The 16,971-nt window shown below is 35.0% G+C and overlaps 1 protein-coding gene across 1 annotated transcript in view; it reads left to right on the top strand.

The window, feature by feature from the left end:
- LOC144434804 (E3 ubiquitin-protein ligase SMURF2-like) overlaps positions 1-16,971 on the top strand; it is a 47,820-nt gene that overhangs the window by 12,853 nt on the left and 17,996 nt on the right. Inside the window, exons 5-8 of the mRNA XM_078123307.1 lie at positions 8,579-8,756; positions 9,687-10,099; positions 12,156-12,405; positions 14,081-14,222. Of these exons, the coding sequence (XP_077979433.1) occupies positions 8,579-8,756; positions 9,687-10,099; positions 12,156-12,405; positions 14,081-14,222 (983 nt within the window). The remainder of the gene's footprint in view (positions 1-8,578; positions 8,757-9,686; positions 10,100-12,155; positions 12,406-14,080; positions 14,223-16,971) is intronic.

Genomic DNA, 16,971 nt, shown 5'->3' with positions numbered 1-16,971 from the left:
CTAAAGGGAAATATTCAATAACAAACCCAAGCCAATGCCAGTGGACAGACTAGGTGTGAAAGGAAAGGATAAATTTAAACCACTGCCATAAGGCAAAGTATTTCTGAGTTTGTAATCGATGATATATGCAATGGTGAACCTTTGCCATTTCTGTAAGTGGTAGTTAAAAACATGTTATGGTACTCCACAAACAGTGCTTACAATAAAACAGGAACTCTCTGTGATGGAGTAATGTATTGGGTGACACCTTCAGTTAGAACTTATCAACATGACACTCTTAATAGTGAAATCTAGGATTTCTCATACCCTAAACATGCATGGTTTTCATCAGTGATATAGGTTGGCATCAAACCAATGATTCAAACTGTTGCTGAAGTACATTACTAACATTCCTTGAATTATCGGAAAACATTGCGTCACAGTTCTCCTCCACACGTCTCCTATCATTTCAACTGGTAGATTCCAGACTTGTATACTTGGTAGTTGTTGATTATTATAGTAGATTGAGTGCAGTCTTTTAATATTTTAGTGGAAAATAGATGGAATTACCAGTGGTTTTATTTAGTTTAATTCAATATTTCAATTCGGGGTACTACTTTATCTGTAGTCTGGATGGCAACTGTCGTTTCTGTGAATGAAGATATCAATCATAACGATACTGTATATAGAAACTAGATTACTTCATGTGTATCAAAATTCAAACATTAGATTTATATATTAGTTTGCATCTAAGTAAATATTAGAGATCAAAATAACAAGACTGGTTTAGTGGATCACAAGATAAAACTACTGAATTATACCTAAGCTAGGGAGTTGGATTGAGTAAAGGGGATGGGGTAGACACAGACCCAGAACCCCTAAGGCTAATCCAATTTAAATCATTAATTTCACCTGCTTTACCATATTACAGATGTATGTATATAATTTAGCAGTTGAAATCCTTGAGGCTTTGCTGAAAAGTAGACCAGAGACATGGTCTCACTGTCTGAAGCTTACCATTCAAACCTAGAGACTTGACATTGTCTCACAATCTCAGCCTACCTTTTCAAGCCATGCCAAGGATTTCAACACAAGTAGACTTGCAATGATATAATGATAACTGAACAAGAATTGGACAGAGTTCATTGCCCTCCTACAGCTGCATAGACTGTCTATGTAAGTAGATATGAACGTCAGTAGTGAAGTAGCACCATGTATAAACATGAATAGAGTAGTGTGTGATATAACCAAAAATGGTTGTATTTGTATCAGGTCTGTCAAATCTACGTCACAACCCATTGGTACTGTACTAGTATATCATATACTTGTTATAATGTAGGTGTTATTGGTAAACAAAGAGGTATTTGCCTTTGCTAGGAACCTATACATGGTGGCTACTGGAAGTTTCATTCCATTCCATTCCATTCCATTGCAGGCACTACATACATACATAGATAGGTATGTACGTACGTACGTACGTACGTACGTGTGTGCGTGCAGACAGACAGGCAGACAGGCAGACACACACATATACACAAGGCTGTATTTTGTTATTCATTTCAAGGATTGAAATTCTGAAAGGAAGTATAAGACACACACTTGCCTAACGAAGTCCCCACATAGGATTTCTTTCCAAAAGTTTTCTACTCCAAGTCAATATCTAGGATGTATCATATGTTGGTTGTATGTTTATACTTTGTTTGGAAGGTTTATAAAGATGAGATCAAATGATATTATTCCTTACTCACTTCCTGGGAGTGTATTGCATTCTTGTATAATCACAATTCTAAGAATTATTGCATAACATTACAACAATTCTAAACAAATTTTGAACTCTGCATCCTTAGGGTCAATCAGAGTAAACCAATGGTCTACTTCCTCCACCCCCAATAGTTATGTCAATGTGCCACAACCTGCGAAAAAAAAAAAACACCAGCACATTTGATTGAATGAAGTGAACCTAAGACAAAATTAGGGAAAGAACAACAATACCACTGATACAAACACAACAGCAAACACCTTTGATGTAGGTTCACGCAATGCTTTTATCAGTTTGTTTATAGCTGTGGAAGTTATAATGTAATATGAATATCAATATTCAGATTGAGTGGATTTACAAAACACTGAAAAAGGAAATGACAAAAGGAAATCTCTGTAAATACAAAGATATCAGCGAACAAGTCATATCTAGAACATTTAGAGGTTAGAGGGTGCAAACAGCTGTGCAGTATTAAAAGTTTGGGTTTGCCACAAGTGAAGGAAGTGAAAGATAGTGCTTTTAGACACGGCTCAGAATAGGATATTTTAGTCAGGGGTATAGTATGACCCTAATTAACCCCAGTGAACCCATGTGAGTTGACAAAGCGACGAGGTATGCAATCCTCATCTCAGAAACCACAGGAATGAATCAGACTGGAATCACAGACACTGAAATCATTGTGAAGTACATGTATGGATGTAAAGTTGTAACTCTTTGGAGACCGATCATTCTTAATATTTTCATATCCTAGCTTGCTGTGTGTTATTTGACCTGGATTAGACAATCTGAGGCTGATAATGACAATTGTATGTTCAGCTGCTATGGGAGAGACCATGCAGATACAAGGTTATTCGGGATAGATGAGATCGCAGTCTTGAATATGATTGCTTCTGTTTTGATTTTGTGGTCTTATGAACACAGCTTGCAAAGGGCCATGGAATCATTAGACGTAAAAATATCCGCCAGTGTGTTTGATCGTTATAGTATTAGCTGCATTTTACTTAGATATATCCTCCATCTTGTTTGTTTCTGTTTTGAGTGTGGTATTGTGAACACAGCTTGCAAAGGGCCATGGAATCATTACACGTAAAAATATCCGCTAGTGTGTTTTACCCATTATACCATGCATGAGCCAAGTGGAACAAAAAATATGGAATATATACGCTGGTTGTTCTACATCTTGACAACACATGTCTATGTCACGACGTGTGTCTATGTCACTGGTTTTACTGTGTTCGAAATATGAGTCAAGACATTCAAAATTGCCATTACTTTCCCCGATTTTCTTTGATATTACTGGGGCTGGTATAATTATGTTATTCTCCAATATTTTTCTTCATTCAGCCAGAAAATACCCATGACCTAAGGGTTGTCACTACGGTCTAACAAAGGCTCCTTAGGTCACTCGTATTTTCCTTGGCTGAACTAAGAAAAATATTGGTGATAATATCTAGCATTAGTTGCATTTTACTTCGATATCCTCCATTAGATCTACTCCAACATTTTAGTGCATTCCAATAGTCTCTATGAATATCAGTCTTGTGATGTTTGTTTGTTGGTCAGACAGTGATAAATGGAAACATTTTGAATAAAGGTTTTGTGCAGACTTTTCATGCTACTTTGTCAAACATACATGAGAGCTATATGAGATCACTGTACATAGAATCTTTTGTATTTCTGAAGGAGGTTACGTTAGTAAATCACAAAATGTACAATATTTTCCCCTCTTTTCACATCACAATTTCTCCTCAAATCCTCTCGCTACCAGGGGGTATATTTGTTTGTACACACAAAAAAAAGTTGAGCACAAAAATTATGATTTATTGTAGAGAAAAGTTGATGTTATTTAAAGGGAAGACAGTCCTCTCCACCTGTTAACAGAGGTTTTGAAACCTAAGTAGGAAAAAGAAAGTATACATGGATTTCAAGAATTTTCAATTTAGTACAATAGTTTTACAATGTGTGAAAAGTATACATGGATGTCAAGAATTTTTGATTTGGTACAATAGCTTTACAATGTGTGAAAAGTGCTAGAGTATGACACGTTAGGGTTCACTTGTTTTTTTTCTGTCTGTCTGAATGTATGCTTTGTGTTCTGTGTGTGCATATAGGCAATTACATTCAATATACTTAGTGTGTGTCATGTACAGTGTCAGAGTGTATTGCTGTGTCACTATGGGTGTGGGGTATGTGTGTAGACTATTTTCTGTGTTCTGTCAGTCTGTTTCTGTGTGTACATGTATGTAGGCAACAACAGTATCAACAGTTCACTATGAGATTGTGTGTGTGTGTGTGTGCGTGCGGTGACGATGACATTTCACTTTGAGCCATTTTGGCAGTATCATTTCACATCATGAAATGAAGTAAAATATGAATGCATATTTAATGGGTAGTATTGATTATTACAATATTTTTTTCTTCATTTAGCCAAGTGAATGACCTCAGGGATCTTGTCACCATGAGTTGCTAGACATGTTGTGACAAACCCTTAGGTCACAAGTATTTTCTGGCTGAGTGAAGAAAAATATTGGGGAATAATATAATTATTCCTCGGCTCCTCTAGCATAATATATGAGAAATCAAGAAAAATAATGGCGATTTGGAATGTTTTGACTCATTGTTTGAGCTCCGTAAAACCAGTGACATAGACATGGGTTGTTGTCAGTGTGTCCTCTAAGCCAATCTGACATGCCACTGGCGCACATAATTTCTAGTCACACACCAAAATTTAGTGTTCCCCTATCTCTTACTATGTGGTGACTCACCAAGAAATGCCAGTTTTTATTACCCTGACCTACAACAACAAAATTTGGTTGTCATTAGAGGACACACTGGTTGTCGTAACTTAGAATGATCAGGGTATATAATCCATATTTTCTGTTCAAGTACAATAACTTGGTTTGTGCCGGGCATAATATCTATGATTATAATAACGCTCAACAAAGCCATGAATTTGCACACAATGATCCTGGGAGTGAATGTGTATGTACAAACCTCTTCTTTTTTTAGTACAAGACTGCAAATAAGAAGCATAGTTTGGTAACAAGAGGTGTGATTTGAATAGTAAAGGGTGCCTGGCACTCTAGACATCTCATAACAATACAGTATTGTGTTGTCAACCCTTTTGTGTCCGACTATTGTGTTAAAAAAAAAACCCACGATTTAGTGGAATTGAAAGTACAAGTCTGTTTTGTCACAATCGTGACCTGGGTTAGAAATGAATTCCACACATGACGAATTATGGCTGCTATGTTTCTAAATATTCCTCAACTGTTCATTCATATATATATATATATATATATATGTTACAGGGTGCCTCATTTGCATAATCTAGTCATATTATTTATGTGGTGTTGCATCTGGCCAAAATCTTGTGATACTTGAGACTTACTATACTTTACTATTGAGGACTTCAAAAACTCACTACAGTTTGTGATGTCATTACCCGCCATGTTGGAATTTTGTATACAGTCGTCCTGGTTGAACTTTGCGATATACGATGGCCAACTAACTATTAACCAAAAGTGTTTTCAGAGTAAATTTGAACATAAAGCTAATGATCGGACACAACATCACCACTTTATGAAAAGGTATATGAGTCTGTTTTTACATTTTTGACGATGTTGAAGAATACAAGTCGAAAGTCTACAGCATCACTTGTGCTATGTGTAATTCATATAATCATAGACAGTGGAGGGAGAAACACATTATCGCATGGCACAATGGTGTCACTTTACTTTGGAAAAGGTGTGAACGATCTGATCATCTGATCGTTTGTTTTAGGGCATTTGTTTTCTTAAAAGGTTTAATATGTGATAACAAATAATGACTGCAAACTGAAATGAAACGAAATTCATCCACAATAGCTGTCGATAAACAAATTTTGCAAAAACAGTCTTCAAAATTAATGCCCTGGGAACCTGCCTTCCTCAGCTGCCAATCCAAGCTATTCAAGCCTACTTTCTGACATCGACATAGGGGTGAGGGTGGGGGGGTGGGGGGGGGGGTAGAGAAGTGATAGATTGATTAATCAGATCAAATAACAGATCTTTGAAGAAGAAGAAAAAAGTAGTACAAATGCCTAAAGTTTAAACCAGATAATTTGCTTCAGATATTCTGCTGCACATAACCTAGTGTGGTTAATGTGTTTTCTTAATGTCCCGTCAACCCTCTGAATTATGTAAAGAGCAGCTAGATGAGGTCTTTATGGTGGTTTTATACCAAACAGAATGGCTTTATGATAATCATGACATCGTCAAAATATTATAGATTGTGGTAAAAAGTAATGAAACACTAGAAGATAATTTTGGAATTTGACAGCAGTGATATTTAACATAATTGGATGGAATATTGAATGACGCCGAGTTTCCATAAACCCAGTGGTAAAATTTATTAAAATTGTCGTGATACATGATAGTATTGTGTATCGTTTAAAATAGTATGTAACTTATTACAAATTAGCTTATGATATTATATAAAAAAGTAATGAAAGAGAGAATAATTTTGTAATATAACATCAGTGGTCGATTGTGGGTAGTTAGATGTTATTTTCCAATAGATTTCTTAATTCAGCCAAGGAAAATTTGAGTGACCTAAGGGGCTTTGTCACCACGAGTTGCTAGACAAGTAGTGATGAAACCCTTAGGTCATGAGTATTTTCAGGCCAAATGAAGAAAAATATTGGAGAAGAAAATTATTATACCAGTGCCAATAATTTGAAAGAAAAATTGAGCAGTTTTGAACGTTTTGACTCGTATTTCGAACACAGCAGAACAAGTGACGTAGATACATGTTGTCTTGACATAGAACGACCAGAGTATATATTCCATATTTTTTTGTATGTTGAACCGCCCTGTACCCAGTGGTAAATTGCTTTCAAATATGACTATGGATGGTAGTGTATACTTTGAAAATAATATGTTACAAAATATCTTAGGATGTTATATAAAAAGTAATGAAACCTGATATGATAATTTTGGAATATGACGTCAGCAATATTGCGTATAAATTGGATAGAATATTGAATGACAATGAGTTAGTTTCCATGCATCCAGTGATATATTAGTGATATGATGATATATGACTGTATTGTATATAGTCAGAAAATAGCACATTTCAAAGCAGCTTGTGATATTATGCCAAAAAAAATGATATGACAGCAGTGATTGTGGGTATACATTGAGTAACATTGAATTGTTGTTTAGTTTGCTTTATACCTAGTCTGTATGATAGAGACATCCGTGCCATGCTATCAGCCAGCACTCATGGTGGTTAAGAAGCGTGATAGGACTAAATAACGATGTATCTCACAGTCTACTATTCTAGGTATAATTCATTTATATAGTGGTATATCATTTTGAAATATGACTCATTTGTGTATTGTCTGAGACTGAGCAGATGCAAAAAAATATTTTGATATAGTTATGAAATATTGACGTGAACTGTCATAATGTGAGACTCCTAAGCAAATTTCTTTTGAGATTTTGCAAACTACTTTGTGATACTTTGAAATTACAGTATGATGCCACTGTAAATGTCAGGTTGGTTTAAAATGGCACGTTTAATAGACAATGGTGATGTTGACCTTTTCCTATATAGGATTCCGTGCTATATACAGTATGAAGGTAATTTACATCATAGACATTATGCTGTGACAGGTGTGATCAAATATAGCAAACAGTGAAAACTGTGAAGTGTAACTGATTGGTTGTTTTGGTAAAAAAGAAAAAAAAAATTGAGTGTAGAGTTTCATATTGTAGTTCGAAAAAGTAAATTAAATGCACACATTAAGAAATGGGGAAGTTTTTGAAATTGATAACTTAAGAAATTGATAACTTAAGAAAAGTTTCTGAATACAAAATGTAAAGATTTCCATTCACGAAAAGAGTTGTATCTTTGTAATTAACCCAATAAAAATGTTATTAAATACAAAAAAAAAAGACTAAAAACTGAAATATTGTAATTGCCATGTATTTGACGACATGACTAATAAAAAGCCTGTATGTTTCAAAGAATGTATACTGAACTCCATAAAAACGCAAATAACTTGTGAAAATGTCTTGTAAATTACAAAGAATGTACATCATAATACTGTGAAGATGTTTGGATAGAGTGAAATTGCTTGTAAGGTTCAAAGAGTGTACATTTTGTAACTCTGTCAAACACAATGTGTTTGAAGACAAGACTAGTAAAAGGTCGATCTGTAAGTTAGTGACAAAGAATGTCTGCTGTCACTTCATAATGTGTTTGAAGACAAGACTAGCAAAAGGCCGATCTGTAAGTTAGTGACAAAGAATGTCTGCTGTAACTTCATAAAAACCAACATGTTTGAAAACATGAAATTAGGTTGTTAAAGGCCCATTTTAGATTAGGAATAAAATCTAGGTTTGAGATACGGTTGTTTGGCAAAGATATAAAAAAAATTGCTCCTACACATATGTATCCTTATTAAGATAATACTAACGTGTCAACCTGGCATTGAAACATGGCTCTTTAATGTTATATTGAAGTGTTCAGAAAATCAAGCTATTCATTTATTTTAAACCTTATTTGTAGGGGACATGAAAGGTTACTTGTTTTTTAATAGAGTGTTTCAAATGAATATATTCATACAAGTTTATGTCACAGGTTTTCATTTGTATTTGGTCAATGGCTCTTCAGTGTATTTTTGAAAATGTTGTCCTTCTCTCAAAACTAACACAGCAGAATTATCCAAACCAACAATCCTCGTTTATAACTATATATTTTATACTTGACATAATGATATTGTACATGATATGTTTTATGTATATTATTGAGTTTTCAAAACTTAGCAATTTTTTCTCCATTTTTTTTTTTCAGATCAAAAATTAGATTTGTGTAAAGGTAGTCCAGAAGATGGTGAAAGTGTGAGAGGTCAGATAGTAATAAGTCTTATGTCAAGAGACAGGGGTGGATCTGTAGGTGCAGTAGTTGACTCGAGAGGAATTCCAGCTACTATACCTGCAATATGTAATGGGTCTAATGAATTACCAGAGGGGTAAGTCAGATATAAATGTCTGTTTTCTAGTGTAGTCAAAATGGACCTGGTACTCTGAATGATGTTGTTCAAGTAGAGTTTATTGTTTTCATAACTCCTCGTAGTTCTAGTCTGGACTTTGTCATACTCATGAAGTTGCTTGTTTTGTACCTTTGAAGTTGCCTGTAGTTATAAACCCATGCAGTTCCTAGTTTTCGTAAAGCCCCAGTAGGTGGAGCTACAAGAAATTTCTGTTCCTGAAAACTTACCCAAGACATGTTTAAATAATTCTATTGTGTAAGAATATAATGTTCTTTTTAGTGTGTCATCAATAATATTATTGTAAATGTGATGATTATATAACAGACCACCCCCCACCCCCTCCCCCTAGTGTAGCATACTCTAGATATTTCCATGAGTGCTTGCAGTCTTTTCTGTGGCAATGCTTTCACTTAGAGAGTGAAAATACAGCTTAAAAACACTGTAAGCACTCGTGCAAATATCTCAAGTAAGCTACACTTGCACTCACGCATCGTGGGTTCTGTTATTATTACATAATGTTTATCTGAAACAGCCAGAAAAATCATATTGTGAGGTCATGCGATTTTGTGTACGAGGAACTATTGCACATTCATTTGCATATAATTTGTATACAGGTATGCAACAATGTTCTTGGTATTGCACTACAGTACAAATACTACTAGTATGTGCATGCACTGGTACAAGTAACCTCTACATATGTAGTAGTAAACTTCATCACACTTTGACTACAGGGGGATTTTATACTCGACTCCCTTCAAAGCACAAATTGACATTAATATGATGCAAAATGAGGTTTATGTATAAATGTATGTAGATGTTTTATTCAGGTAATGGAAAGTCACATTGAACTATGTTGAACTGTCAGGAAGTGGAACTCTAAGGAAATGTTTTCTATTTGTTGCATTACAGATGGGAAGAAAGAAGAACACCTGCAGGAAGAGTACAATTTGTAAATCATGTAACAAGGACTACCCAATGGGAAAGGCCAACAAGGCCAGCAAATGAAACACACAGTACCAATAATGGTGCTAGCTCTAGTCATAGGAACAGTATTAGTCTTAGTCAAATTAACAGTGGTACTAGTAGTAGTACCACCACAACTAGTAGTAGTAGTAGTAGTAGTCGGAGTAATCGTGCATCATTAGTTGAAAGTGATCATCGAAGACACTCAACGGCGTCTGGGGGTAATGCTCAAAATGCCGGTCGAGCAGAGTCTGGAAGCTCAGCAAGTAGTGGAGTTCGGAGGTCAAGATCTACAAGACTTAGGAATTTTATGAACAGATCAGCTTTACATTCTGAAGCTGATTTACCAGAAGGTTATGGTAAGTGTCAAAACAGTTATCTCATAATCTTGTACAATATTTGTATGTAATATTAGGACTCTAATTGGTATAATTGAGTTGCCATATGTTTGACTTCTGGCATAGGAAGATGGTGAATGGATATTTTGCTGGGGTTCTGTTGTAGCAGGAACATCTATCAGTGACACAGAGTACAGACACTTGAAATAGAGCATCATCGCAGTATAAACTGACTTACTGAGCTGCATATTCCTTGGAAAAAATATTTTCTCCACCTTCAAAGAACAAATTTGTTATAGTGTTACTGCAACAACTGTGGTTTTATAATATTGACTGAATTATTCAGATGACAGTCATGTCTGTGTCTGTCTTTGTGTATGTATGTGTATGCATGTGTGTCTCTGTGTGTGACTAAGTCATTTGTATGTATGTGTGTGTGTACATGGTATATGTGCATGTATATGTGTGTGTGTATGTGCTTGTGCATGAGTGTGTGTGTGTGTGTGTGTGTGTGTGTGTGTGTGTGTGTGTGTGTGTGTGTGTGTGTGCATACGTGTGTGCCTGTGTCTGTCTGTGTCTGTGCATATGGAGTATGTTGATAATTATAAGTAGGGTATTTTGAGGGGGTAATGATATACAACCCAATAGGATTTAATTCTTGTATTACCCAGCATATCTGATTTATTTGCAGACAAGAGGTATCTGTCAATGATGTCAGTTATGTTACTAAAAACGAGTTGTAATTCTATCAACTTATTGTTATGTTAATCAAACACAATAGAGCAGAATGAGTCATAGGTGACTGTAAAACCTTATATCAAAGGATATTGTCAAAAGTGGATGATGTGTATATATATGCAAATCTTTTAAATCTCGTTTTAATTTGATTGACAAAGTACAGCCCCCTGGTAAAGTATTTGAGAGACTAGATGATGATTATGATATTACAGTCTGTATGCAATTTAACAGATGGCAAACTGGTTTATTTTAGTACCAAACCTGTCATACAACATAGGAAGAATAGCTATAGCCCATCATGTACATGTATGTTGCACACAGCTGTTCATAGATACATTGCAACACATGCTGGGGTGAAGAAAATGATGCCACAGTCAGATGTTATGTGTGGATATTGATCAGTTTGATGATGCTGGCAAATGTAGATATTATGACAAGAAGTAGGAAATATTGGGCATATTATGCTGTTTATCTTGACAGTGAATGAAATATGGGAAATGTTTATGGCTGTTATCATGTCGGTGAATGAAATATGAGGTATTTTATGTATTGTATTTCCTGTTTCAATACAATCAGAAACTGCACTGTAGTGACAGGACCTATTTTCTATCACTACCCGTAAATGTATGTGTGTACATATGTATACTATGTATGTATGTATGTATGTATGTATGTATGTATGTATGTATGTATGTATGTATGTATGTATGTATGTATGTATGTATGTATGTATGTATGTATGTATGTATGTATGTATGTATGTATGTATGTATGTATGTATGTATGTATGTATGTATGTATGTATGTATGTATGTATGTATGTATGTATGTATGTATGTATGTATGTATGTATGTATGTATGTATGTATGTATGTATGTGTGTATGTACACTATGTATGTATGTATGTATGTATGTATGTATGTATGTATGTATGTATGTATGTGTGTATGTACACTATGTATGTATGTATGTATGTATGTATGTGTGTATGTACACTATGTATGTATGTATGTATGTATGTATATGTATGTATATATGTATGTATGTATGTATGTATGTATGTATGTATCTATCTATCTATCTATCTATCTATCTATCTATCTATCTATAGGTCTGTATATATCTGTGTGCTGTACTTGGGTATATATATGTAGATATATATTACATTTAAATGTAAGCAGAAGCAGTATATTTGTGTGTGTTACTTGTGTTGCAAATTACCATTCCATGAAATCTGCCTCAGTAAACAGGTTTATTGTAATAACACAGTATCAAGCTGTTGTGAAATGACAAATGTAATTTGACCACATTAATGAGTTTTTTGGTTTTTCTTTCTAGAACAAAGGACAACAGCACAAGGGCAGGTTTACTATTTGCATACACAGACAGGTGTGAGCACATGGCATGACCCAAGGGTACCGAGGGAATTCAACGCTTCAACTCCACAGGACTTAGGACCACTACCCACAGGGTGGGAAATGAGAACAACGGCCACAGGCAGGGTCTACTTTGTTGACCATGTCAACAGAACTACACAATTTACAGATCCCAGACTTTCTTCGCAGGTTATTAATCAAATAGTAACAAAGTAAGTTTACTGGACGACTGAGTTTAGCTGAACTTTTCTCACTCCTTTGTTATCTTTTTATATCCCTGAACCTTGAGATGGAAAGATTTGTAGCAGTGTAGAATATTATGAAATTTACACTCTGTGTTATTGTAATTGGGGAAACGATGTTACTTGGAGGAAATAATTTGTGAGTGCTAAACAAAAATGGCAATGGTGATTGTGCTTGTGTGTGTGTGGGGGGGGGGGGGGGGCATATACAAGCATATAGCTGAGCTCTTTCGTCATCTAAAATGGATGTATTGAATAATTAAGTGAGGCCTTGACATAGGCATGGAAATTGTGTAGGTACACATTGGCAACCTGATACAAGCAAGGAGAATACAACATGTTGTACTTAGTGTGTATATGAAGTAGGGGATTATTGTTGTCTGTGTATAGTCATTGTTGACTAGGAGAAAGGCTGATAGAAGCAAGTCTTATAGATCACTTGTTTGTTGGTGTTTATTTTGGTCAGGATATTGTACTATCAGTGTCATCTCAAGGCTAGTGGGGTTTTTAACAAGCAGCAACACATGGCTAGTTGAGCTTAAAAACTGTACTGTTACACTAGAGTGATAGAGTGTGGCCAGCCATTCTAAAAACCAGTGGTCCATAGATTGAAAACAATCAATGCAGTATCTCGATAGAAAAGAGATGTTATGGAACTAAATACATGATTTACATAGATTCAATGAGAAAAATGAACACTTTAATTATATGAAAGGGGTTTCTGTTAGATTTTGAAAAGCATTTTATGTTTTAGTTGTGTATTTTGCAATTGATAAAGACTGGGGTTGTTAGATTGACTGAGCCAAATCCCTGTTAGACAGTCTTTCAGTTGGTGCTATAGGTAGAATACAGGGGTTGTATAGATACTGTGGGTGATGAAACTGAAAGGAAATTACAAACCCCAAAGGGGAAACTCATAAATGAATGATTTGAAGACACAAACGTCGAGGTATGATGAGGCTAAGCTGCTTTAGTGTTATGAAAGACAAGATTATGTTACCCCTGTGAGGTTTGTGATCAGATTATACTCCTATCTCTCAGCAGGTATTGTCTCTACATCTACATGGATTATACATTGTAGGATTTCTGATGATACCATACTATTCCTGGGTTCTCCACAATGTTGAAAAATTGAAGGGTGGCCATTTACATATTAATTTGCATACCATTATCATATTTTCAGATCATTTAAATTCCTATTTTCAGCCATGATTGATTAAAATTAAGCAAACGAGAAAACACAAATGTATAAAGAAATTATTTCAGTCCAAGAATTTCAAACTTGCAACATAATTCATTTAAAAAAAGAGAGGGGTTGCCAACACAAATGAAAGAATGCCCCCCCCCCACCCACCCACCCACCACAAACAGGGGGTGAACCCCTAAAAAAACAACATGGAGAACACTGTTGTCACCTGTGTAGTGGTAGAGATTGGCTTCTAAATAAGTGTACCATTTACATGCATAATTCATATACATTTTGTATTTTGACTACGGTATGCTACTTTTAGTGTCAGTCACACGTTTTGCTTATTGAAATATCATGATGCCACATTCAGTGCAAGACATCACACATCTGTGCAAGATATACACATGAATAAAACTGTAAAAGTAAACTCAAATCTGTTCCACTTTTGTTCTCCAGAATAAACGAGGATTCAAGTCCGGCCCCAAAATATAAGAGAGATTTAGTTCAAAAAATGAAAAATTTACGTGCAGATTTACAGACATTACAGCCACAAGCAGGGCATTGTAGAATAGAAGTTTCCAGAGAAGAAATTTTTGAGGTAAGTTTGGTGTATGTTAATAATGGTAGGAAGAAAACCGTACACTTTACAGTTATGTCTAGAAATGTAGCTTACTCAGACATTATACAATATGTACATTTTTGGAAAATGTCTTTGCTCAGCCAAGGGAAACAAAAAATGAGTTTATTAGGCGGCGACACAGCACAGTGACTCAGAGATGAGTTGTGACAAGGCTATTGTGATATTTGTGTGTCCTCAAGGAATGGACACATACTAGTATATGTAGCTATACTGTAAGCAGACATTGTAGAAACCTCATGTCTAAAATTAGAGTAAAATTTGGGATATGCTTCCAACAAATTTTTGACTGTGAGTAAAAATTTTTCAGTATGATAAATATAACGTATATTTTTTTAGTTAAAGATATCCTGTTTTAGGTTATTTGTAACGTGAATTGTGAATGCGGAAATACAGACAGTTTGTTAGAGATATTCCGTTTTAGGTTATTTAGATATATTTGTAACTAGGTTAGTTAGAGATATTCCGTTTTAGGTTATTTAGATATATTTGTAACTAGGTTAGTTAGAGATATTCTGCTTTAGGTTATTTAGATATATTTGTAACTAGGTTAGTTAGAGATATTCTGCTTTAGGTTATTAAGATATATGTGTAACTAGGTTAGTTAGAGGTATTCCGTTTTAGGTTATTAAGATATATTGTGTAACTAGGTTAGTTAGAGATATTCTGGTTTAGGTTATTTGGAATTTGTGTTTTGAATGCTGAAATACAGATAATTTACTAGGTTATAGTGGGAGATATCCTGCTAGTTCAGCTTTGTCATGTTTTCAAAGGTTTTGAACAAAAGAGGAGAGTAAATGCATTCCCCTGTGGTGAATAGATATCAGATTGTAGTCCTGATGTCTCTGTTGGAGTAGTTTTTATGGAGCCAAATCACAGAGTACACCTTATTTATAGTCTTGTGTGCAAGCCAAGCAATAAACGTAAAGTAACAGATTCTGAAATGTTTGGGTAGAGTCAGCAGACACAGTACTTTACATTTTACAGTCATGACTGTAAACCAAGCAGTAAATATAGCATAACAAAAAAATCGACACAAATATGAGCTAGAGTCAAAACATGTATTATGTAGTCATCTCTATCGATGTTTAGACATAAAGCTGGTGAGAAAACAACTAAAATCTGATATAAGATGGTTGTGTTGAGTCTAGGGATATAGCTTATCTGAAACCAGGCTTCTTTCTTCTTCTTCTTCTTCTTTTAAATGAATAATGTAAGAGCTTCCAAATCTGAAAAGAGACTATGTCTACTAGCCAAACCAACAGCACAGAACATAAAGGCGATTTCTTAGTAGCTGCAGTTTAAGATAGATAGGACATGTATTACAACCATTATATGGGCAAATCTACGAACTGACTTGTATTAAAGAAAGGAAAAACTTGATGACCACAGATAGACTCTGAAACTCTGTAATACCTGGCCTTTTCCCCCGTCAGTATTATTTGTAGCAATACTATAATTTCCAAACCACTTTTTTGCTCCATTAACCCGTATTTTAGATTATAATCATTAAATCTTGTCAAAATCTTATTAAAAAAGGTAACACAATGCTGATATTTCATGATCAGGTTTGTGTGTGTGTGTGTGTGTGTGTGTGTGTGTGTGTGTGTGTGTGTGTGTGTGTGTGTGTGTGTGTGTGTGTGTGTGTGTGTGTGTGTGTGTGTGTGTGTTGCCTGTCATGCAGTATAGTGGTCAAAGGTTAACCAAAATTATCTTTCAATAGCTGATGAGTTGAATCTTGCAAGACATCATCATTATCTTGATGGGGAGACATTAGAAGGTCAACTTGTAAGATGTATGGTTGATAAAGTTTAGAAAGATTATTTTGAATTGGTAACCTTATCGGTATGTAATTAGTAGACAAGACTGGTAGCTGAGTGGTGATCTATGAAAGTTATCCTTGTCTTGACTCATCAAGAATTCAGAGTTACATTTTAAAAGTAATCATTTCACAATATCATATGTTGTCATTTGAGTATCTCTGAATAAATAAATGGGTTTATTACATGAAAGATGGTATTAGGAATTAAGAGATTAGCTAAGACTAAATACTTTCATTTCCACAAGTTTGGTACTTGATATAGCTGTACAGGCAAGGTCTGAGGGAGATTAATATCATGTTTGGATACAGGAAACTACCATTGTAAGTGAACATAGCAAGTAGTATCAGATACAAGAAATTGCTGTGTTTTGTATAGACATCCTTCTGCCCTAGGGGGGTCTTGAGTTCTATCATCGTATGGGCTTTGATAGTAGATTGTTATGAAGTCAAGTCAAACTCTGTGTAGTTACAGTACAGTCAGGATGGGTTTAGTTGTGTCATTGATGTATTGTGACTATTTAATAAAAAAAAAGTAGAATGTTAAAGAAAGAATGAAAAATAGATGGAATAGGTTAAATTTGCATAAAATAAATGATTTGAAATTACATATATTATTGTGTTCCAAATAACACCCAAACATACACATGCACACACACGCACACACACACGCACACGTGCACACACACACATGCGCACACACTGACACATACATGCTGTTAGACATATGCATGCACACACACATAATACATATACACACATGCTCATAGATGTATTCACACACACACACACACACACACACACACACACACACACACACACACACATATGTACACATGCATGCTGATAGACATACGCATGCACACAGACATACACATAAACATATCAGTT

The sequence above is a fragment of the Glandiceps talaboti genome, chromosome 5, assembly GCF_964340395.1.
Source record: "Glandiceps talaboti chromosome 5, keGlaTala1.1, whole genome shotgun sequence".
Lineage (NCBI taxonomy): Eukaryota > Metazoa > Hemichordata > Enteropneusta > Spengelidae > Glandiceps > Glandiceps talaboti.
Note: the sequence above shows the minus strand (reverse complement) of the source record. Positions and strands in the feature narration are given on the sequence as shown.